Source organism: Serinus canaria, chromosome 4 (genome assembly GCF_022539315.1).
Source record: "Serinus canaria isolate serCan28SL12 chromosome 4, serCan2020, whole genome shotgun sequence".
Lineage (NCBI taxonomy): Eukaryota > Metazoa > Chordata > Aves > Passeriformes > Fringillidae > Serinus > Serinus canaria.
This window is the reverse complement of record NC_066317.1, coordinates 2,415,748-2,439,446: the sequence shown is the minus strand read 5'-3', so window position 1 is coordinate 2,439,446 and position 23,699 is coordinate 2,415,748. Positions and strand designations below refer to the sequence as shown.

The 23,699-nt window shown below is 43.1% G+C and overlaps 1 protein-coding gene across 9 annotated transcripts in view; it reads left to right on the top strand.

Annotated features, from left to right (window-relative positions):
• The first annotated feature begins 213 nt into the window (after positions 1–213).
• Positions 214–23,699, top strand: part of CAMK2D (calcium/calmodulin dependent protein kinase II delta) — a 120,890-nt gene continuing 97,404 nt past the window's right edge. For 4 of the 9 annotated variants that reach the window (XM_050973543.1, XM_030239568.2, XM_050973542.1 and 1 more), the window contains exons 1-3: positions 447–545; positions 816–1,074; positions 1,749–1,843. In XM_050973543.1, coding sequence (XP_050829500.1) covers positions 1,010–1,074; positions 1,749–1,843 — 160 coding nt within the window. In that variant the 5' untranslated portion in view covers positions 447–545; positions 816–1,009. Of the gene's footprint in view, positions 313–446; positions 546–645; positions 1,075–1,748; positions 1,844–23,699 lie in introns of those variants that run through there. The other 5 variants (XM_050973545.1, XM_050973544.1, XM_050973541.1 and 2 more) reach the window with 4 other exon arrangements.

The window sequence follows — 23,699 nt, the reverse complement described above, 5'->3', positions numbered from 1 at the left end:
CCCGTCGCGGCGGTGCGGGGCTGGCTGTGCGCGGTCCCTCCCGCGGGTCCCTTTCCCGGGCGGGCGGTGACGGTCGCGACCCGGCGCACGCGCCGTGCGCCTGTGTCCCCCCCCCTTCCCACCGCACGCGGCCGGGGCGGCCGTGACGTCACGAGGTGCCCGGGGTGTGTGTCCCTCCCCTCCCCGCGCGCGGCCGGAGCCGCTGTGACGTCACGAGGTGCCCAGTGCTCCGCGTCCCTTCCCGCTCCCCTCCCTCCCCGCGCGCGGCGGGGGCCCCTGCGACGTCACGGCCCCTTGCCCACGAACGCACCCGTACGCGCTTCGCGCCGCCGCCGCGCGCCCTCCCTCGCGCTCGGGCGAAGCGTGACGTCACAGGCGGCCACTGAAGAGCGGGGCGGGGGTGGGGGGGGGGGGGGCGCGCGCAGGTGCATCCGCTTCCCTCAGGGCGCCCTCCCGCCGCCGTCCCGGGGCAGCGCCCGGGGAAAGGTCGGGGTTCACTCCCGGGAGTACGGAGCGCAGGTTCTTTCCGTGCTCCGACCGCCCGTGTGAGTCTCCCATGGGTGTCGCGTCTTCCCCGACGGCAGGGAGACGCGGGCCGGGGTCGCTAGGGGGAGGCACGGCACCGGCGGACGGGCTGAGGCGCTGAGGCGGGAGGGAGCGGGAGGGGAGGGAGCGCCGCGCCCCCCGCCCCGGTTTTGCTTTCCCTTTTGCAGCTAGGTTTTCCTGGCGGGCGTGAGGGAGCGAGGAGGATACGTATTTATTTATTTACTTACTTACTTATTTATTTAAATATTTGTTTGTTTGCTTCCCTAAAGGGTGAGGGGAGGGGAGAGGGAAGACCGGAGGAGGGCGCGGAGGCAACGCCGTCACCAGAGGAGGCGGTGGCGGGGAAGAGGAGGAGAAGAAGCCGGCGCGGAGCCTCGCCTCACCTCGCCTCGCCTCACAGCCCCTCCGCCGTCCCCGCCTCGCCGTCCACGGCCGCCGGAGTCACCGGCGGCCGCCCGTCCTCATGATGGCCTCGACCACCTGCACACGCTTCACCGACGAGTACCAGCTCTTCGAGGAGCTCGGAAAGTAAGGACAGAAGGGGGAGCGAAGGCGCCGGGGGCTGCCGGGGTCGCTGCGTGAGCCCTGGGGGGAGCCGCGCCCGTGGCCCCCTCACCGCTGCCGAGAGCCCTAGGGGAGCGCCGGGGCTCCAGCCATACGACTCCGGGGCGGCGAGGGGCTCTGGGCGGGTGGCGGGGAGCTACCCTCAACCCCCCGGGCCACTATTTATTGTTATATATTATTTAATGCTATTTTTAGCTGTTTAGGTTGTCGCGGCGTGTGGGTCTCGGTGTGTGAGGGGTGTCGGAGCACGGCGGGCGCCCCCCAGCGGCGGGGCGGGAGGTGCAGCCCCGAGCGCCATGTTGGGTGTCGCCCCCCCGGTGTCACCGCTGAGGGGGACGCGGCCACCGCCGCCCTGAGTCCCCCCGCGGTGTGCCGGCATGGATACAGTGAAAACCCGCCTGCCCTCTGCCGCAGCTAGCGGCGTTGGTCACACGGCTTCTACCCCACGGAGTTCACTGTTCAGCTGAATAAAATCAATGCTGACAGTCCCTGACAGAAAACCAGAAAAATCTTTTTTTTTTTTTTTTTTTTTTCCTCCAATTCTGCCGACACCACACCCCTCCGTGTGTGCCCGTTAGCTGGTAATGGCAGTGGAGTGTTTCAGTTGGACTGACACTTTGCCCGGTTTTGGTTTCCAGAGGGGCGTTCTCCGTCGTGAGGAGGTGTATGAAAATCACCACAGGACAAGAGTACGCTGCCAAAATTATCAACACCAAAAAGCTTTCAGCTAGGGGTGGGTATATTTTAATCTGGTGTTTGTGGTGCCTCCTCCCTGTTTCTTGTGTTCATGTGCTAAGCATTAGGAAATTATAAGAATAGCTGAGTATCTTAACAGATTTTTAAATACAATTTTAATAATTATTTCCTGGGTTTAAATTTTTTCCATTGATTCCTGATTTTTTTCTGTGTTAAAATGTTTCATGGATTGACTGCACAGAAGTCAGAGGTTGCTGTAAATCATTTCAAAAAAAGATGTTCAAAAACTAAATCTAACATAATGCTGTCTCTTCAGTTTTTAATATAAATAATTTGAGTCAGAAACATTTTGCAAGCTTTTTTTTTTTTTTTTCCTGGGAGGGTAGTCAATAATAAGTTTCCATTACAGATTTTATTTTAAACATTTACAGCTTCACTGAGTTCTGTGTTCCCATTGCATTTAAACATGAACATTAGGGCCTATCCGACTATGAGTGAATGAGAAAAAATGGACTTTTATCTCAGATTAAACTTTTTTGTGAGAAGAAATTTACGATGGAGAAGCAAAAACCGTGGGTTTTGAGCTAACTGTTGTGGAGAAAGTCACAGTGATGAAGTGGGGAGGAGTGTTACTGTTACAGTGCTGCTGCACGGCTTGTTCTGCCTTGCCTCTGCTGTGCGTTTCCAGCGGCTTGTCAGCAGCAGCGGCCGGGTTGTTATGATACATTGTAGGTAAATATACACACGGTGTGGGCTGTTGTTGTGGAAAGGGAGTCTTAGCGGTGCCCTGTCAATTGCTCGTTAATTCCCAGCTGGAGTGCCTGTGTCCGGGAGTCGGGGATTAGGGATTGCTCGCCCTTATCGTTTTCTGTTGTTTTTTATGGGAATTTGTAAGGAACACGGCAGTGAATAAGTAAACAGTGTCAGAGCCTAAACGCGCTTGTAGCTGCTCTGCTTCTGGCCCGCAGGAATCACTGCAGGTAAACAGCAGCCTGAAGTCAGTGCATTTAAACATAAGACATTGCACAGGACCATATGGTAAGTTCTGATAATGTGCTGCTCTCTGATAAAGATCTTTCAATGGTTGTTACTTGTGGTTGGTGAAAGTTGTGTGAAAATTTACTTTTTGCTGAATTTATCTCCTTTCAATGTTACTGCAATTTACTTTTCCTTTGTATTTGAAAGGTTATTTTTTTTTTACAGTTGCAGGCTTGAAGGTAGGTTAAGCAATTTGTAATACTTGAGATGAATATTTTCACAAGTTTGCTTTAAACAGAATTTTTTATTATTATTTAGCACACAAATGTGATCTGTTGAATTTTGATGCTTGAAATGAAACACCACATTCAGTGTGATTTCATAGATCTGAGTAATTTTCAATGTGAGAAGCCATGACAAGGTCATCATCAGGTTCCTGGTAACAGGTGGGGAATATGTGCCAGTAGCCAGGTTACCAATGTATCTTGTGTGTGATGGGGTAAATCCTGGAATGCTGGGCTAAATGTGGGAAAACTGTCTTTCTAATTACTCAGCATTTGCATTGCACTATTTCAAGCTGTAGTTTTTGTACTTTGTTCATGCAGGACCAGGCTGGTCCTTGATGTGCTCTGTTAAGGAGTGGAAGCACACCTGGGAGAATTTAGCTCATGAAATGGAATGAGGCAAATTTGATACAGATTTTTCAGTGGGTTTATCTTTAAGGGAAGGGGTTAGACTTCAGAGCTGAGCTGTGGAGTATCCTTGGGAATCAGAGCATGCATGGTGCCTGTCTGTGAGTGCAGGGAATGCCTTCCCATCTCTGTTTTCAGACATCCCAAAAACAACTACAGTTTTTTACTTGCTGGGCTGGTTTTTGTGGAGGTTGTTGTGGGTTTTAGCACTTGGAAATCTACTAAGTAGTTTCTGAAGAGCAAGCTTCCTGGAGAAATCTTTAGATTCTTCCGAGGCAATTTTTTAATTGCAGAAAGGTGCACTTGTATGGCACTTGTGGTGCAAAAAACCTAAACCTGAAAGAGCCTCAAACTGTGATTCTTTATCCTGGCTGATACTGGGGATGGAGTTTAATAATAAAATGCTGTTTTTACATCTAAGTTTTGTTCTACTCCATATGAACTGCTGTATGAAGATGTAGCAGTTCACTTCTCTTCTGTGTGTCAAACCTACTGAAATATCCATTCCAGGGTAAATCATTGGGGCAGCTTTATCTGTGAGCAGTGTTAAGAGGAAGTGTGTCCTCTTGGCTTGGAAATGTGTTCCTTGTCTAAGGCTTTCTTCCCTTCAAGTCTTTTAAACAAAATGTTGTATTTGGGCCTTTTTGCCTCCCACAATGAATAAGAGCAGTTTCAGTGTATGATATGGAGGAGTCAAGACTTTCAAAACTAAATTAAACTTTCTTTAAGTAGTTTTAAAATTAGAAATTATTTAAGTGGCTTCAGCCCGGTCAGAGCAGTAGTTAGCTTTTCTTCCCCTCTTCATCTCAGCCATAAATGTTGTTGGGGATTTTTCCAAATTTTTACTTTACTAGTCTTTCTAAATCTGATCGAAGGTGTGTTCCCATCAGTTTCCTTGTGTAGTTACAGGGAAATTTCAGGCAAATGGCCTTTGTGCAGAGGCATGGGCTTTGGCTGGAATTTGGAGGGGAAAAGCAGAGGGAACCTTGGTGCTTTCAAGTTGATGGTCAGTTCCTTACAGAATTCCAGTTCCATGATTTTCTGATTTTAGTAGAAGTAATAAACATTGGCAGTTTGAATCTATTTCAGTATAGCAAAAATGCTTTTGCTTCTTATAATTACATATATTCTCTTTTTAAAGTCTTCCTAAGGTGCTCTTCAGAATTTGATCTTGGTGTTTTCTAAGTCAGCGGGAGTCTAAACTACTAGAACATCCTCAGCTGGTTTTGTATCAATAGGTTATGTTCTTGCACAAGGCGATGATGCTGCTGATGGTAAAAAAGGAAAGGCATAGGAAGGTGTGTTACCCTGCAGGAGCACAGGTTGTGGTGATTGGGAGTGGGGCTGGGGCTGAGCCCGTCCCTAACAGGCTGCAGCTGTGCCAGGCAGGTGTAGGGCATTGAGGGTAACGAGCCACGGAGTGCCCCGGGGCACTGACCAATCACCCAGGGGAGCAGAGGGCACACAGCTGCCGTGCGTGTAAGATGAAGAGTATAAAAGTTTGGGCTAAAGAACAAGGAGGGTGGATGCCCGTACCCTTCTGAAGTCATGTTACTGTCTGTGAGCAGAGCCCTGAAGCCTTCTGATGAGGTGAGGTGTTACTCTGTAAGGGGTGAAGCTTTCTGCTACTGTATGGTGATGCTCTGTGTGCTGTGGCACATGCTGTGGCATATGCTGTGACAGTATTCTTCTAAACTTAACTGCAGTGATGAACAAGCACACAGGAAATCAAGAATAAAGGGGAGGATGTGTGATTGCTGGTTCTGGGCTCTGTATGGTTTCATCTGATGGAGTCTTTGGGATTTCCTTACCTTTCAGCAAGAGCTTGGGCTTGTCTGTGTTGTTTTCCATGCGTAGCAAGTTATGCAGATAAAAGTGAACTTCTGTGAAATGGTTTTACTTTTCCCCTGTCTCTTCCAAATACCAAATAATGAGCAGATTGTCTGTTTTGTTTTGCCATTATCTGTACATCTTTTTTCTTTCTCTTTTGAGAGTTGTCTAGCTTTGATCCAAATTGATTTCACGTAAACAGACCCATTTCCTTAGGAGGTTTAGCTCTCATTTTCTGTCTGCAAAAAAAAAATTAGGTAAGAGCTTGCTTTTCTGCTCATCCTTGAAAAGGTATAGATGGATTGATGGATTCTCACTGGGTGTATGTATTGCCAGTAACTCCTCATGATGGTTTCCAGTGCCTTAGGTACAAAGTGCTGGTGTCTGTGGCAGGAGGAGGGGGTTGTCCAAGTCCCTGTTCTTTTCTGGGGAGCTCGTGTCAGTCCTTGGGCTGCTGCAGCAGGACTACCAGTACTTTGTTTATGAGCATATGTGCCATGAGGAGTAATGTGAGAGTCAGCTGGAGCTTATTGCTGCTCCCTGGAAAGCTCTCGTGAGCTTTCAGGGACCAGCCATTCCATTAGCTTCAAGCTTTGGAGGTGTGTTGCTGGTTACTTCTCTTTCTTCTTAGCAGGAAGTTTCCCAAATGTTTTTCAGTGTTTCTACTGTTCTTTGCTGGGAGCTCGTGCCTGCAGGTGCATGGCACAGCCAGAGGGGCTGGAGCGGCGGCGCTCACCTGCAGCCAGCTCCGATGGGTGCGGAGGCTGCAAACCCCGCCCCTGGGAACTGCGTTCTGTGCTGCGTTGAGTAACTGGGCTGTGGGAAGAGTGGCTCAGCGTCTAAAGCTCTCCAAGTAGGGCACCTCATGATCCCTAAAGTGATTTAGAATGCAGTAGGGAGATAAATGAAATGGGAAGCGCATATAAGGTAGTATTTTTCAGCCCAGCTTTCTGTGACGCAGAGATAAACATTTTTGATGTGTCACTAGACTAACATTTCCTCTAGTCAGGTAGCTTGTGTCAGTCCATGCCAGATGTTGCACAGGAAGCCAAGCTCTAATAAGGCTTCCAGTGCTCCATACAAGGAGAAAATAATTCTTTCTAATCTAGCTCAAGATGTTAATCTCTGAAGCACAAATTTACCTGTGCCAGTTTATTACAACACATGTATTTTTAAAGCTAAATTCTGTTCTTACACACGTGACGTTACTCCCAAATAGACAGGACTGTCCTTCAGGGCATTTAATTGTCAGTGAGGCAGAGTCTGTCTTTGTGAGGACAAGATTTAAGCTTGGGATTTTAGTGGTTTTCTTCCATGTCTTGCTGTAATCTTGTTTGGTTAATTACTTGTCATTCACTTGGTTTTGTCTAGTATGTAAGAAGGCTCACCTGCTAACCTGCAGTCGCCCTTTTTGATGTTTGCGGTCAATGTTTGTGTTCAGTTTAGTCGTGGCCTTCTTTTCAGTTTGACATCGGTTGTAACACAACACACTCATTTGAATGCTTATCTGCAAGTATTTGTTTAATTGCAAATTACTGTAATTTAGCAGGCTACTGGTTCTGTTGAAATTGACTCCATTCAGGCAGCTCAGGCTAATAGGGAGAGAAGAGCGTTATCAAAAAAAAACCTCAAAAGGGATTTTTGGTTAGGTTAGGTGCTTGTTTTGTGAAGGTTTGGAGCTTTAATTCTGTTTTGGTTTTAGCATTTATTCTGTTTTGGTGTTAGTGAAGACCTGAAGAGCTTTCAAATAGCACTGAGAATGAGGACTTTGAAGCTCTGTGATGTGTGTTGGTTGGAAGTAATTGTTTCTAACAGTTAACTAGATTTGAAATTAAATGTCCTGGCAGTTCATAGTTAAATTATTCATAACAAATGATGTGTTGATTTCAATAATGCCACTTCTGGAGTTTTTACAAGAGTCATTTACTCTCTCCATTGGGACCAGAATTTCTCTTAGAAAGGCATGGAGAGTAAAAAGGTGTTTGCATCATCTGTCAGCTCAGTTTCAGCAAGATCCTTAGGGGAAGAGAGGGAAATGCATATGAAAGGGGGTTACTGGGGACTTGTTTGGCTACTGGTCTCCAGCCATTTTCCGTCAGAAGTTACACATTATGGCACTGATTCATGCTCTTGTACTGTGTGTTCTCTTCCTGCAAAGTGAAGACTTAGCTGCACGCTTGAACAGCTCCACCTGGGGAAGTGCTTCTCTTGGGAGAGAAGGGAGAACGTAAGATGCAGGGGAGAATACAAGCAGAATACCTTTCCTGAGCTTCCACATCCTGGTACTGAAATAGGGATGTGTGCTGTCCCTCCTGGTCTGAGAGAGAAGGTTTTGCTATGTTCACATGGTACTTCTGAATGAAAGGTTTGGGTCAAGTACAAAAATAAGGAAACTAACACAGTGCTCAACACTTAGCATTTATTGTAGATGGGTTCTGTCTGTTTGCACATAATACCATACATAGAAAACATTGTTTTGGGGAAACCACAGGCCAGCTCAGGTGTTTGTAACTTGGATCTGACCTCACTGACAGCCAAGCAGAAATACACTTGTTCCTGGAAGGACTGAGAATTAGGCACAGACCAACCTCTCAGAAATCCAATTTCAAACCCTAACTGAACATTGGAATTGAAATGTGAAAATCCTGCCATATGTAGGCATGTATTGATCCAAATGCTAAACATTAATGCACCTTCTCGGGTTGTGGTTAGGGGTGTGTGAAGCCATCTCTGCTATGTTTATTCACACTTCTATTGATTTCACAGTCTGGTTTGGGGTTTGAATCTATTTTTTTTCCATGGAATTGAAGAATGTCTGATCTAAGAGTGGAATAAAAGTCAGCAAAATATTTTCATTTGCAAATGCCTTTACTGCTAAAACAGTGCTTTTTGTGTGTTTGTCTTTCATTTGACCTCCTGAGAAATGTAGGCCAGGGTGTTTGATATGTCCAGCTTCCTCCTTCATGCACGTATATTGCACATTTGTCAAATGCTTTGTGAGGATATTGTGGGGGGGTTTGGGAGATGATGTGAGAAACATAACTACCTCTGTGCTTTGGAAAAGGTTACTAGAGAACAAAACCTGAACTTAACAGTGGCAGTTGCTCTGTTTAATTCCTTATTGAAAATAATTGTGCTTTGAGTTTGAAGAAACACCTGCTCTGTTGTGGAGAGGCACAGGAGTCCAATCTGTCTGTTTATTCCTTGGGTGTATTGAGCTTGTGTACATCTTGCAGCGCATGTTTGTGCAGACTCCTCATCCGCTTAATCCTTGTATTATAAGACATGTCCTGTGCATGGTGTCAGGGAGGATGGAGAGTTTGTGAGACATGGGCTTGGTGTTTTCTTCCAGGGAGGCAGTTGTCTGTTAGCCAGTGTTGTTTTCTAGATTGTTGTCAGCTTGTTCTGTAAGTCATTGGAGGAGTTGGGATCAGAACTCGCTTTTAAGCTTTGATAATTTCGGTGGTGTCCGATCAGAAGCTGCTGGGTGTATTCTGCTGTACCAAGGGGTTAGTTAATTCCTCTTGAATCTGTCCTTCTAGATGCCACTGGACAAAATCAGGAGCTGTCAAGAAAGCCAGGGAGTGGCAACTTTTGCAAATTGGCATGGGTGTTTTATCCCTGATGGAGCTTCTTTTCTAATCTGGGGCTTCTTTAGTGGGAATTGAGAAATATAAATGGTGCTATAGCATATATTTGTTTTTCTAATTAGATTTTTCAGTCTAGAAAATGATAGGTAATGTGCTGAGCAAACTATTACAGAGATGTTTGTGCAGTTATTGGTTTAAATGGGTTGTAATTGGTAGAAAGGAACTTTGCCTACCTGGTAGCTTGAGGTAGCTTCTGTTACCTTAATTCCTGACGTTTTGTTGGTATTTCACAGCAAAATTTGAGAATAAAACATGCAGGCTTAATTAAAACAAAACAACCAAAAACCCAAGCCACACCTCTTTAAAGTAACAAAGTAGATTTTAATAATTAAATATGTCATTCTGTGGATATTTGCTGGTTGAGAATGAAGCATTTTATCTTTTAGTGAGAAGCTTTTTAAGAATTTTTTACCAGTAACAAAGTATTTATCACTGCTAAATGTATAAAGTTAAAATTCTGGTGATGCTTTCCAACAGAGCTGTCTGGCATCCATAAAACCAGAATTAATTTAGGTTTGGCAGTCACTTTCAGCTTGAATGTAGAGTGTGCTTGTTCACAACTGGTTGTGGGCTTTGTCTTGCTCAGTTACAGCCAAATCACTCATTTTGGGGGGACAGTCTCTCCCACTGTCCTACACATGCTCTCTAGGGAGTTGGTTTCTTTTACTGTGCAGCAGTCTTGACTCTGCCATTGGCCCTGCTGTGGAAAGCAGGGTTGTGGTCACCTTCCACTGGATGGACAACTTGACTGAAACCCATCTTTAGCCAGAGATGATGCTGTGCAGAATTAAAAACTCGAGAATCTGTATTATAATAATAGTTTCTACAAAGGTACGAACTGAGTGTTTGCTGGCTTGAGTGAGCAGCTGCAGTGTTTTGGGCAGATGTGCTGAGGAGTGTACAGGACTGGGGCAGTTAGCTCTGGGCTCTGTGTGTGGTCTGCAGGCAGGTGTAGTCCTGCTGAACAAGCGCTGAGCCCCGCGGCCTCCAGCTGGCAGTGCCCTCACCTGGGGCAGGGTAATTGATCTGCCCAGCATTGCTGGCACTCCTGGCTCACATGGCACACGCTCCAGGCAGCGCTGCACCCTGCCTGGCCAGGAGCACTGACAAGCTCCCACGCAAGTGCCAAGGGTAGCACACCTTGCTGTTGAGTTTGATCATCTCAGCACGTGAGGGGGAGAGAAAAGCCAACTTGGAGCCTCGAGGCTGATATTTGTGGGCAGCAATTTACTGCCTGTGTTTTCAGAACTTTGTTCCTAATTTAATTGTAGTTGGGAACTGCCTACTTGTAAGTTTTCCGCAATGTGAATGCAAGTGTTGCAGCAACAGTCACGTTGCATATTCATGGAGCTGCACAAACAGATGGGGTTCCTACATAAAATCCATGTTTGACAATCTGATGGGATTTGCCAAGGCTTAGCTTTCATTTAAATTATAACCTCTTGGAGAGATGGGTTTGTGATTTAGTGAGTCAAGAGAGGCCTTCAGGTTATTTGTATTGCATAGCAGTTCTCAAGCTACTCCTTATGTGTGATTTTGGTTTGGGAGACTACTTGTGGGAATGGCTTTAATGGGCTACTGCTCATTAGAATAAGTACTTGCCAAATTCAGAGGTTTCTCTCGACACCTTATTCATTTGGGTGATGGTACTCATATCCTGCAGAAAGTGAAGATGTATATGCACTTAAAATATGGTGTAACATGGACAGACTGCTGCTGCTGTGGTGCTGCCTTGCAGGGAGCATTTTGTTCTGTAGGGCAGATGACCTTTGCTTTCCCTCAGGGCAGCTCCAAGTGCTTCTGAACTTTTGTTAGTAAAACACACTTGGAGATCTGCTTTACACCTTTCTTTAATAGAAAGATGTCACTAACATTGTGTCTCTAAGATGCAAGTAAGGATCAGTGCAGAAACCTTCAAAAACTACATTTTCCCCATTATTTATTAAATGCTGTAGTTTCAAAATTGAAAAGCTTGTCTTGGTGCTTTTTATACTGAGTCTGCTGCTTCTAAAATAAATCCCCCTTGGGTGTAAGGTAGCTTCCTACTCCTTGCATTGCACAGCATGGACAGCTAGGAATTTGTGATGAGGATTGCACTAATAAATGCTCATGGGACTTAATGCCTTTCTGGTCATGGCATAAAACCCCTCCTTTTTCAGGAATTTTTACTATCACTGCTGAAACTGGCGGAGGGGATAAAACAGGTGTTCTGTCTCATTTTTGTTTCTTTTCATGGTGCTTTGATGATTTTTATCATTGATACTCAGTAAACTTTTGCAGGTTGAAAACCTTTTGAGGTTCTCCATCTTTTAGTCAGAGCCTCCTGGTAGTCTGTTAACGTGGTGGAAGTATAAGATTTATAGGGAGGTGTGTACTGGTGCCTGATGGAAGAGCTCTCAAAGGCCAGTGACATCTCTTTTTATACCTGTAGCACTCCATGGTCTTTCATGGCCATTGCATTTTTGGGGGGAAGGAAGAGGAAAAAGAGGCTCCTGGCTCAGTGCTCTGTGTGTGTGCGTGTGTGCACGGGAGATGCAGAAGATCTGGCAGAGCCCAGCAGCTTGTTTGCTGTGGGAAAGTGATTAATGCTAAATGATCTATTAACTTAGAGTCACTTTACATGTAATGAAGGCAGGAGTTGTTGGTGTCTTTGAGGTTTTTTATTTGTGTTAAACATGATTTGTCTCTCTAAGTGAAGTAATAAATTGCTTTCATCGCTATATTAATCAAAACATGTAATGAGATTAATTTTCCCAGAGCAGAAGTTGCTTATGTGTGGTCCATCCCCTCTGCTTGGTGCTGTGTTTGGTGTTACAGATGTTTTGGGGACCAGATCAGTGACACAGCTCATGGTGGGATGCTCAGTGTCTCAGAGATGCTTTGTGGAAACCCAAAAGAAGAAGACAAGGACTCACCAATTATGTTTATTTCAGCTTTAGTAGTCTCACAAATTATGTTTATTTCAAGTCTTTAGTAGTGCAGATTTTTTCAAGTTTCAAAGTAATGGAATTTAATGCATTTTTCAAAATAGTTATCATTTGGTCAGTGTGTTCTTGTAGCTGTGTAAATTTCACAGCTGTTACATCCCAGCATTTAGACTGCTGAAAGTGCAAAATATTTGGAAAAAAATGTGTGATTTTGTCCTTTGAATAGTATTGATTCACCTCCATCACCTTGAAATGGGGTTGACTCCTCTGTTGCAAACTGGCTTCTTGCTTAGCTAGTTTCAGGGATAAGGATTGGTCCTCTACCAGAACTCAAAGGAAAGTCAAGTTCGCAGTCATGGTTTGGCGGTCAGTGGCCTGCTCTTTGTTACATGAAACAGAAAAACCAGGTCTAGTGAAACTCAACATTTCCCCTTCCAAATCACCTTTATCTGCTGTCAGACTTCTGCAGGGTAAGAGAACATCTGAGCATTTGGCACCTGGAGCTGACCTTCAGTGAAAACTGGGAAATGAAATTCGAGTGTATTCGAGGTAAAGTTGAGTCCTTCAACAGAATAAATAATGTGATACAGTAATCAAGCTCTATCTTAAAATTAACTGTGGAGGTGAATGGGTTGGTTATTTTTGCTTTATTGAAGACAGAATTTAGTGCTGTCCTCTCTTATGTCAAAGACTTTTCTGATTTACAGCCCAAATTTAGTCATGGACAGTGTTTGTTGTCTGTGCCTGGGCTGTCCTTCAGAGAAGCCTTCATCTTTCATCAGTGTATTTATCAAGGACAATCTTACTCTGATTATTTTATGTAACAGCCGTCTTCCCTTAGCTTCCTCCTGTATGACAGACTTGCCATTATTATGGCCATTCTTCTTATGCATCCTGCAAGCTAATTTACATATTTATATATGGATGTTTGGAGTGGGGAATTGGAATTGACCAGAAAAAATAACACAAGGGAAGGCTGTCTGAGTATCTTGAGTATCACTGGTGTCTTTATGGAGGGTCTTGCCTGGTGAATTCCAGTGTTTATTTACAGATGGATTTGGCCGGTTCTGAGGCTGATAATGAAGGAACTCATTTAGTAATTTCACTTCAGCTTTGCCATTCATCACTAGGTGTCCTGTCACCTCTTTTACTAGTTGTCTACCAATTTCAAAGCTAGTTAGGTAATCTCCATTTTTACGCATTGCCAGATGCCTCATTTTCTTTGTTTTTGCATCCTAAACATTGGAAGCTTGCAGGAGGCTTTGATCCCTGTCTGGAAAAATTCCCCCGAGTGCTGTTTCAGAGGACTCTCTGTACCCAAGCACTGACTGCTATGCCAAGAAGTAGGTAGCTGCAGGGTTTTTTGGGAGTTTCTCAGATGATGCATATTGAGACCCAAGTCCAAACCCATTTCTTTCCATCACACCTCTGTTGTGCAGTTCTTGACACAATAGCTTTCTATAGCCTGCTGTTTCTGTCGCTTCTGTGCAAGGTCGAGTGGAAACTACTGTGAAAATAGCTCCATGAAACAAAGCTAAATTAGGAGTAGTTTCTGTTGAGTGTTGACTTGTTTCTTCAACCACAGATGCTCATCAACAAATGGCTAAAAAACCAGAAAATTGTACAAGTGCGCTAGGAGCAGGCCAGTTCATTGTTTAAAGTTCTATTGATTCACACACTAAATAAACTGAAACACTTTCAAAATGTTACTAATTGCTGTTGACTGGTTCAGTCAATAAGATAGTGTGGAAAAATGCTTAACCAGCTCAGTGGAGTTTTTGAGGGTTTTCCCCACTGCTTTGCATGGCCTTTTTTTCAATTTTATTTTTTTGTCTTAGAGGTCCTTTTTCTTCATGTTTCTCAAACTGCAGCTTATAGGCAGCTAATGTTCCAAAAAGCTGTGATGGGGGACAGCAGAAACTTCCTGAGCAGGGAAAATGCAGGAGCTCCCAGTGCCCTGAGCTGTGCTTTGTGTTTGTTGTTCTGTGAGCAAACTGTGGCAGGTACCAGGGGCTGTGCTGGTGGGAGGGGCTGTGTAAGAGCACTCAGATGCTGCCTGGCCCAGCAGGTCTTGAACACGGGGAATGTGCTTTGGGGTTTTTTCAACAAAAAAGTTCATTCTAATGATATCAAATCTCTGCAATCTGACCTTGAAAATGAGGTGGTTTTACATAGAGCAGCAGTGCTCGGGTATTGAGCAATAACATAAATGTGACAAGTAACATGCTGAGCTATGCCAACAGGTATGAGTACTCGTGAGATCCATGACTGGGTTTGCGTCTGTCAGGTTTGCTTTCCTATGCAGAGAATAGACATTTTTATTTAAAATTACCTAAAACAGGTTTTGAATTAAATTTTTTTTATTAATAGTAAACACAAAAGTTCCACTTAAAGGCACATTTTTTGTCTGTTTGGCATAAACTTTTTTTTCAAAATTGAGAAGTGTTTTGATAAATATGGAAGATGTGTATTTAAATTAAAGGAGTATTAAATTCCTTGCTCTTGTAAATATTTTGGTTGGTTGACTGATTTAATTTTTAAAAGGGCAAGCATGCCCCTTAATGTTGATTTTACTGAATCTTAATAATGAAAAACTGATGCTACAGAGATTATAAACCAGAACAACAACAAAAAAATTCCCATTATTTTTAGTCAAGTCTTTTGGTTGAGATTCTCCCTGCACCCTGTCTGACTTGGATCATCCTCAGGGAAGAAGGAAAGATCTCCACAAGGAGAGCAGTTTTCCCTTGTAGGACATGTTACAAAAGTTAATTTTACAGAAGGGGGAAGAAAAGGCTAACAGCTTGTTTGCTGTATTGAAATCCAAACTGGAGGTGTGAAACACATCTGTGTTAACTCAGAATTAGCACTGCCTGGGTCAGTAAATAACAGAATTCTGCAGTCATACCAAGGTAATACTTATATTGTCAGACTTAAACAGCAAACATCAGTGGAACCAGGTGGATATTCCTGACATCTCTCTAGTATTCCTCAGACCATGCAAGTTCTAGATAAAAAATGAGATTCTGGCAATGAGAACAGAACCATATACCTAATGCTGCCATGGCATTCCTCTAGAATCTTAGTAACGTGACAAATCTCAGATACCTCAAGTTCACCTGCCTGCGTCTGTATTTCATAGCACAGAGTTAATGAATCATCTCAAAGGTGATTGGAAAAGCATTTTTAAAATTTCCTCTCTTATGTTATGTAAATTCAGTGTCAGAATGACGTATACAACACTTACCTGAATTACCTGCAGTGGCTCCAGAATGAGAAGTCAAAACTCAAATAATTGTCTTAGGAAGTAGAGATTATCAGCTCCTTTGGCAACCTTACTACTACTATTAGCCAGAGTTTTTTAATGGTACTGTGATATTTAGCTAAACAAATTGGCACTGGGAGTTTTGGGTACTCACAGGCTAAATCTGCTTCTGGACTTGCATGCTCAGATGCACAGAAGACAGGAGTTTGCATATGATGTTTCTGTTTTTGAAGGATTTCCCTGGCCTTCTGTGTTCTTTAAAAATGGTTTTTTTCTTTGCCCAGAAAAGAGGGTGTGAAGGAGCCATCCAAGAGCTGTGCAGATAGACTTGGTCTGAGGGCCTCTGCAGAGGATGTTTAAGCTCATGTGCTTTATTTTGTAACATTGAGTGGGCAATAATTTTGTTCCACTGCTGTAACCTGATCATGTTTAGTCTGGTACTTGTATCCAGGGATGTAGATTATGGCCATGTGTGTGCCATTCATGTGTCCTTCTTGTGTACCCTTTCTCCACCAGTTTTGCTGAGCTGTTAAAGAGCTCCTGCTTTGAGAACTGCTGTTCTTGGTCTGATGCTTGAGAAGGTTTATAAAATAGACATCTGAGTGGCATGTGTAGGTTTGTTGGGTTTGTTTTGTTTTGGTGGATTTTGTCTGTTTCTCTTTTGCAATGGCTACATCCGTCTCTGAGATGGGGTCTCCCTGACCTCATTACAAGGCAATCTATTTTAAACTCTGTCTCTTTCGTGTTGTCCCTTTTGCTTGAAGTATACTTGTTTTTCTTTGCTGTGTTGTGTGAATGCTCAGGGTAAAAAAAAGTTCTTGTAGGTAGTTAAAAAGTTAGAAAATACTCTTTTAAAATGCATACTGTTTTGAATTGAATGTGTTTAGGCTTTGGATGTATTCAATTGTGGCATATTTTTTGACCAAAGTATTTTAAGCATTTAAGCAATTTTGAAGGTCACTCATTTTCATGCTAACATTTACCCACTCCTTCCAGAAATCCATTCTCCTTCAGTTTTAGTTCAGCTTCCTGAATTTCAGTTATAACCTCTCTATAATAATGTAAAAATAGTATGTGGGACATCAGCTGGGGTCTCTTGATGTAACAGAAGCTCCTTGTCTGAGCATGGGCTCCCTGTCAGGTAGAGAAGAGGAGAAAAAGAAGCATTGGCATGGCAGAGAGAGTTTCACGGGTACCAAGAGAGGAGACTTCATGATTATTTTAAAGGATGAGAAACTGCAAGGTCAAAAAACCTGATTATCTTATGGATAAAGTGTGATGGCTTTTTAACCTGGTTTTTGTTGGTGGTTTTGCCTTATCAAGAAATGAAAGTATTATCCTGCCATCCAATTATCCTGTCCTTCTAGCATAAGAGCTGAAGAAAAAGGGTTTGCTGCTAAGAGATTATTCAGTAGTAAACTATGAGGTGTAGCTTGGTCTTGCATCGAGATATCAAGCAGAGTAAGACTTTGCAGTACAGTTAACTTCTAATTGCCTGTTTACAGGGATACATTTACCTTATGAGTGTGGGAAGATTCTCCATATTTTCATAGGACTTTTTATGAAACAGCTCAATAAAAGGCTCTGCCACTGCTGCAGCCTGCTTCTCATTAAATACATTGATATTCTGTGGGGGATTGTTGAGTGACAAGCATCGCAAATGTGCCTGAAGTTTTCCTTAATGACTAAGCTTTATTGCCTAATATAAAAATGAGCGGCTGCGCAGGAGTGAGCAATGTTGTCAAACCTGTCATCAAGTTCTCTGAGTTGGTTTGAGTGCTTGTAATGTTCTTCCTTTAATTGACTTGGAAATTGGCAAAGGTTGCTTATAAAAGGGGGAAAGAAATTTTTAAAGACGGTGGGAAAGTTTAGCTTTATAGTTAACTGTGCAAAGACCTCAATAATTAGCTGTGGTTATATTGCCTGCTTTCATCAGCTTGGGTTTTTTATCTTTTATTTTGAGTAGGATGAAATAAACTTATTGAAGAATCTGCAACCCTTTGACAGTGTTTGTAGGTTGAACCAAAAAAAAGTAAAATATCTTTTTTTTGTTGGGTGAGCATTTGTTGTCATTACCTGAATGTCACTGGTTTTCCTTTCGTCAAGAAAAGGAAAAAACCCTACCCTTACTGCTAAAGAGGTCAAAAATAAAAGTTTTCATTGTTTTCAAAATGACACATCATGGTAACAGTTTGGTGATAACAGATTGAAAATGACAAATAATTCAGAAGCTGTAGTTAGATCTTCCTCTGCTGCAGAGGTGGTAGTTAAAAAGCTGAAGAGTGCAGAGCTTTGTAAGAACTGCTTTGAATGCCCTCATGATCATCCATAGCAAAACCCTGTGAAGCTTTGGGAGCACGGCAAGGTGGGGATCTGAGAAGAATCCACAATGAGCTCTCCTTTATCTGATCTTTATATTTCAAGCCTCAGCCTAATCCCGTGTGTCTCTCGGAGCCAAAGGTAGGGCAGTAGTTGTGTCCTGGGGTGACAGGCCTCTGCTGCATTTTGCCAGTGTCATGACCAGCACTCGTTACTGCCTTTGTCCTGTACCCTTGTGGGATCAGAACGGGACCCAATTCCTCCTCTGAACTGTGTTCTTCTCATTCATCATCCCAACAGCATTAGCTGTAAAGAAAGCTTGGGAAACGGTTGGATTTGTACTACTGCAGTGCCAAGGACAGATGGGGAGGCAGTGCTTTGGAATGGCAGGTGCCTCCTGCACCCTCTGCCAAAGAAATTGCAGTAAAAGACCAAGAGTTTCCTTCAACTTTGCATTTCTTTTTTTACCAAATAGCATATTATATTTTTCACTCTTGTATACTTCTGTTGTGACTCCCCTTGAAAAACAGAAGCTAAATCAGGAGCAAAAGGATTGCCCCTGGGACACTGATAAGAATTTATGATGTAGAGGGCTGAATTGAGTTGTCTTTTGTGTTTGAAAAAATGAGCAAATGATTGAAATGGTGTCAGTAATTCTGTGTAGGTGTTTGTAATGCTGCAGCCTGTGTTAAATGGAGCATAGGATTCTCAGGGTCATCCCTTGACCAGCTTGGCTGAATCCAAGGAGAGCTTAAATTGGGCAGAACATGAGGGTGAGACCTGCTCTGTAATTCTGACAGGTGACAGTGTGTAAAATGGCAATTTCCATCCCTCTCGAAAGGCTTGGATGTAGCTGTGAAAATTACCTGTGTGTTTTCTGATGTGGAGAGATGCTACCCAGTAAGTGACCCTGGAAGTAGTGTCAGGGCTTTATCCCATGAGCACTGGAGCCAATAGGAAAATTGCAGAGCATGTCAAACATCTGATGTCTGTGCAGCAATGCTGCCACTCAGCCAGGCAGTGTGGAGACTGATGGAGGGAGCTTGAACTGTCCCAAGGCTTTGTGCTGATTCTAGCAAGGGCTGTGTGGAGAGTTTTCAGTCAGTTTGGCTTGCTGCTGGGGTCGTCTTTGTGCAACAGCTGTGTGAGAACAGCTGTACAAGTGATCTTGGCTGAAAGTCCCATCATCAATACATCACTTGTGGCAGCTTGAAAGTAGAGCCTGCAGCTGCAGTGTGCTTCCATGATCCAGTCATTGCTGGGAGGGTTTTGCTTGAGTCTTGTACGCACTTCAGTACACATATTCGTAAGTTAGTTGGCTTTTCCTTGGAGAGAACTTTTTGTCAGTGTAATCCCTTTTTATCAAGGATAATCTTTGATTGATTAAATCTCAGCTGTCTCCTTTTTCTAGTGTAAATGCTGCTCTCTTAGGTGGTAGTTTAGTATTTTGGTTTGGGTTTGTTTTTATTGTTGAGGTCATGTTTGTAGATTTGAAGTGAAAGATCTGTTTTATTTTATGTAGTAATACAATCTAAAATAATTGTCCCAAGTGACAGTTCTCTACTAAAATCTGGTTTATATTCAACCACAAATTACTATACACTTGCTACTTCTTGAACTGTCCTGGGGTTTAGATTGTTGAAGTATGTGCTACCAGGCTGTTTGATTCATGATCTGTGCAGAGCATTCCCGTGAGGAATTGTAATTTTGAAGTAAAGAACCGTGGCAAATTTAGTCTCATCTCTAGAATACTCATAAGAGAGGCATCTCCTGTGTCAAATGGGATGGCTGGTACTGGCTTGGGAACAAGGGTTGCTGCAACAAAAAGATACAGTCATTTTACCCTTCACTCCAGGGGTAGTACTTTTACTGCTAGTGAAATCTGATATTGCATCATGTTAAAAATCAAGTTGAAAGGTGGTGAAACTTTGTCACTTAGGAAGGTTTATATCCTGATTCCACATGACAATTGTGTGACTTGTAGCCTGTGAATAATCCACGGCACTGGGCATACCTTAAGTCTGCTCGTGTTTACAGTCTGCTAAATGATCATTCCAAATCCTTTTCTAACTCAGGGATCATCCTGCTTGGCTCAGTGATTGCCTGGTTCTACCCAAACCCCTGGGTGCTGGTAGCACAGGTGATTAGTGTATGCCATGGATGGGACAGATAAAGGCACTTGGTGGTTTGGCTAATCTGAAATGTGACATTTTATCTATCTCTGTCTATAGCACAAGGATCAATTTTTGGGGTAATTTCAACATGCTGGGTGCTATTTTTGTTTACCATAGAAATCCAGAGGCGAGCAAAGCTAACATGCAATTTATTGGAGGTAGAACTGAACAGTTACTAGTTTCTACAATAGTATTAAATGTCAGAGCAGAATGTGGCCCTTAATTGAAAACCCATGTGAAATGAGATTTCTGTCCCTGGATTTTAAGAAAAGCAGTTGTCCTTTCTACCTCCTGCAGTGTGACCTGTGCAAGCTGCAAACTGGTTACAGGCTCGATTTAATCATTTTCCTCTTAAACTCCTATCTCAGTTTTTGCTTCTCTGGGATGTAGAGAGGGGGAAATTCTTTGCAGGTAGCTCTGGGAAGTAGTCTGAGAGATTTAACAGTTGTGTATTGTTTAATGGTACACTAAGCAAGATGTGGATGCTTGGCACCTTGCTTGTGCTCTGCCTGCCTCGTGCAGCTTCAGGTATAATCACATCAAGGGCCTTCTCCAGTGATGCAATGAGCAATATTGGCTCTTGCTGCTGCTATGGCACAAACAAGACTGTCCCTGTAAGCTTCACTTCTAAACCCTGTTATGTAAAATGCATCAAAAATTTGTAAGGGCTGAGGTCAGAACGTCTTGTTTGGGATTAACATCGCTGAGTCTGAGCGACAGGCGGAAGGAAAATGTAGGCTTCTGCTTTCCTCTAAGGTGTTTCAAACCCAACTGCTTTAAAGGGGTTTTTATCTTCAGAAAAGAATTTCTACTGGTGTCAAATACTGTGTACGCTGTGTTACATATTTGTCTTTATTTTCATATGCCTCAATAAAACATTATTGAAGCAGAATAATTATGCTGGTAGTTCACTGAAAATAGCTGAGAGCAATATTTGACTTCTTAAGGCTCAGGATGAAATACTTTGATCATTATTGAAAACTCTGTGGAAAAGCCTGGAGAAATTGATCCTGGAAATATGAAATATTTTTTTTACAGGTGGGAAGGGTGATGAAAGGTGCAAGGCTCTTTAGCTTTTTACTCTCATTTGGTTCAGGTTTGGCATAGTGTATTTAAAAAGACTGTTGGATCCTAGGACTATAAAACCTCTCCAGTGTTCTTGAAGTGATATATTTTCTGACAGAATTTTTCTTGAGTGCTGGGGAATAATGTACAGCCTAACAGCTGCAAAATCCTTGTTGGAGCAGGGAGCTGTGCATCTGCCTGGGATGCTAGATGCTGTGTGCAGGGGGATGTGGAGGGGCTGCAGCTGCTGGTGGGGAAGGGGGTTCCTGCAGAGAGGGCCAAGCTGAACTGCTGCTCATGGCTGTCTGACACGCCGTGCTGCCGTGGCTCCAGTGCTCTCAGCTACTGCTGCATGTGCCCCCTGTTCCCTGGCAAAGATAGGTCTTGGACTGCCTCTTCACCTTTCCCAGTGCCTTTGCGTGCTCCTGGGAGGGATTATCTCTGTCTGCTAAGCTCCTTAGCTGCCCTGCACAGGCCTTCTCCTTCACAGCTCTTCCTTTGGGATATTTATAGGTAGGGCATTAACCACACAGACCTTCTTCTTACCGGGCTGAGGTGGAATTCTGTATAGGCTTCTGCAGGCTTGCTTGCTACAGTAATTCAGCTTTTGAGTCTTGGAATTTTGGAAGGTGTCCATTTAGATTTCCTTTCACAAGGAAGATTTGTTTCTTGTGAGCAGTGGCCCTCAGGGCTTTTTTTTCACCCCTCTTCCTACATTTCTGCAGTCTACATGGGACAGAGGTGGCTTGTGAATATGCGGCAGAAGAAAAGAGCAAATAGAGGAGGCGAGGTTGGAAAGAGAGTGTGGTTTTTTTCACTTACTAGTTGGGAAACTGTGAAGCCATAATAGCTGTTTCTCTTCCCTTATGATACTTTGCTGTGACACTGTGGAATCAGCCTTCAAAAGATGGAAGATGGTCTTGTGCTGCACAGAATTACTCACAGGAGCCCATTCATTCTAGGAGGCAGAGTGTAATGGAAAGGATGTTTTTCTGCTATAAAATGACCTGGCATATGTTTATGTATATCATCTCTTCACAAGAAACTCTTTGAAATGATGACTGCGCCTTCAAATCCAGTTAGGCTTTTCAAATGGTCAGTAAGCAGTCCATGGAAAAGGTAACAAGGATCTCTGAAAAGGCTCCCAAACTGAAAAGCAGAAATTATCACTTTTCATGGAAAAGTCTCTCTGGTGTAGCTTAGGGTCATTTCCACATGAAATATTCAGGCTGCTTTTCTTTCCCCACTTAAGTGTGCCTGTAAGCTATCATTAGCTACTGCACACTTGTACAAATCTGTGGAGAATGTTCTTCAGTTGTTATTTCTGTGCTTGAACTCTTCTTAAAGAACTTGCTAGGCCATTAATATTAGGCTGTTTGAAATAAGTGTTTCCTAACTGCTCTTAGCTTTCTGGCAAAACTAGGGAACTTGCTTTGTCTTTTTGCCCAAAGCAAAAACATTAATGCTGCTGAAATTGGTTTAAAAGCATTGATGGAAGAAAGGCTTCAGTGGTGCCACCTGGTAAATCACTTCATGTGCTTTTACACTTGACAGTATGCAGATTGTTTATGAAGCTTTTGACTGTCCAAGAAGCAGCCTTCATCTCAGTTACTTTTCTTAGAATGACAGAACATCACTTGGTAATAGCCTAATTTCTAAGAATGACTTGTGAGTTTGGATGAAATAATTCTGTGTGGTTTATCTGTCTAAATAAATATCTCTGGACAAGTACCTTGCTAACTTCATAAGTTTTAACATGGTTCAGACAGGAAAGCTTATTTGGGGATAATTAAGTTAAGTAGAATCTTTTTCTGAACAAGTCAAGATGTGAAGAGATTTGCAAACTTTTTAAAATTTCAAAGTACAGTGAAATGTGCTGAATGAACCCTTCTCTTGTGGAAGGGGAAGAAGGGGGTTCCCCTTTGCTGGAGGGGAAAAAAACAAACCTGAAATTGAAACCCAAAAATGAAGAGTTCATCTGGAGAAAGAGTGACAATTGAGGAACTTGCTCAAGACACTGGGATGCCTTTTCCCCACATGGTGATCCCATATCTTGGTGAAGTGCTCACAGAGGAAGGTGAATGGGAAGCACTGTGGTTCTCATGTACCATGGAGGAACTGAAGACACTTCTGAGGAGGAACATTCTCTTCTGTCTGGACAGAATGAGGTCTTGACCCCTTTTAAACTCACTGCCGTATTTTTGGATTAATATTCTTCTGGATATTAAAGAAGAAATTTTACTTAGCCTGAAGGAACTGCTTAATATTTCTGCCAAGGCTGTCCTTCATTCCAAGCTAGTGATTACCTTCCCTCCCTTCCCCTTGCATAGGTTATGTTTATAGGTCATAAAGAAGCACCAGCTAAATATAAAACAAACTTAATTAAGCAGAGCAGAGAATTAATAAAATATGAAATATTTATATTGAAAGGAATGTAAATACTTTTAATTTTTCAGTGTAAGTATTTAACTGTGGGATTCTGATATCCAGTTATGGAACGCTGCCACTATATTAACTGTAGCTGAATGATTGATGTGACTTAGTAGGCTTTTCCTTTTTGCAGGTTGTCTGCCATAAAATTTCCTTTTTAAATTTGAATAAATTAAATTTCCATTTCTGAGGCAGTTTTGTCCTACTGCTGCCACATGCTTTTGGTGCTAACAACTGGATTGGTGAGATCCTATGATTATTAGAAAATAAGCAAGTTACAAAAATCCTTCCAGCTTGGGGGTGGGTTGGAGTTTGCAGGATTTTTTTTTCCTTTTATGTGTACGTTCATGATGTGCTTTTCTGCACTAAGCTGCCTTAGCAAGTCTTCTGGCCTTAATGAGAATGCTTCACAGCATGTTCCCACTGCTGGCTGCTTACTGATGTGCTAATCTCTGGAGTCATCTGAAGAGCCAAAGAATTTTAACAGGGAGAGAACGTGAGTTAGACACAGCTTGGCTGATCAGAGGTTAACTTGCTCTTCAGGACACTTGTGGTTGGCAGCT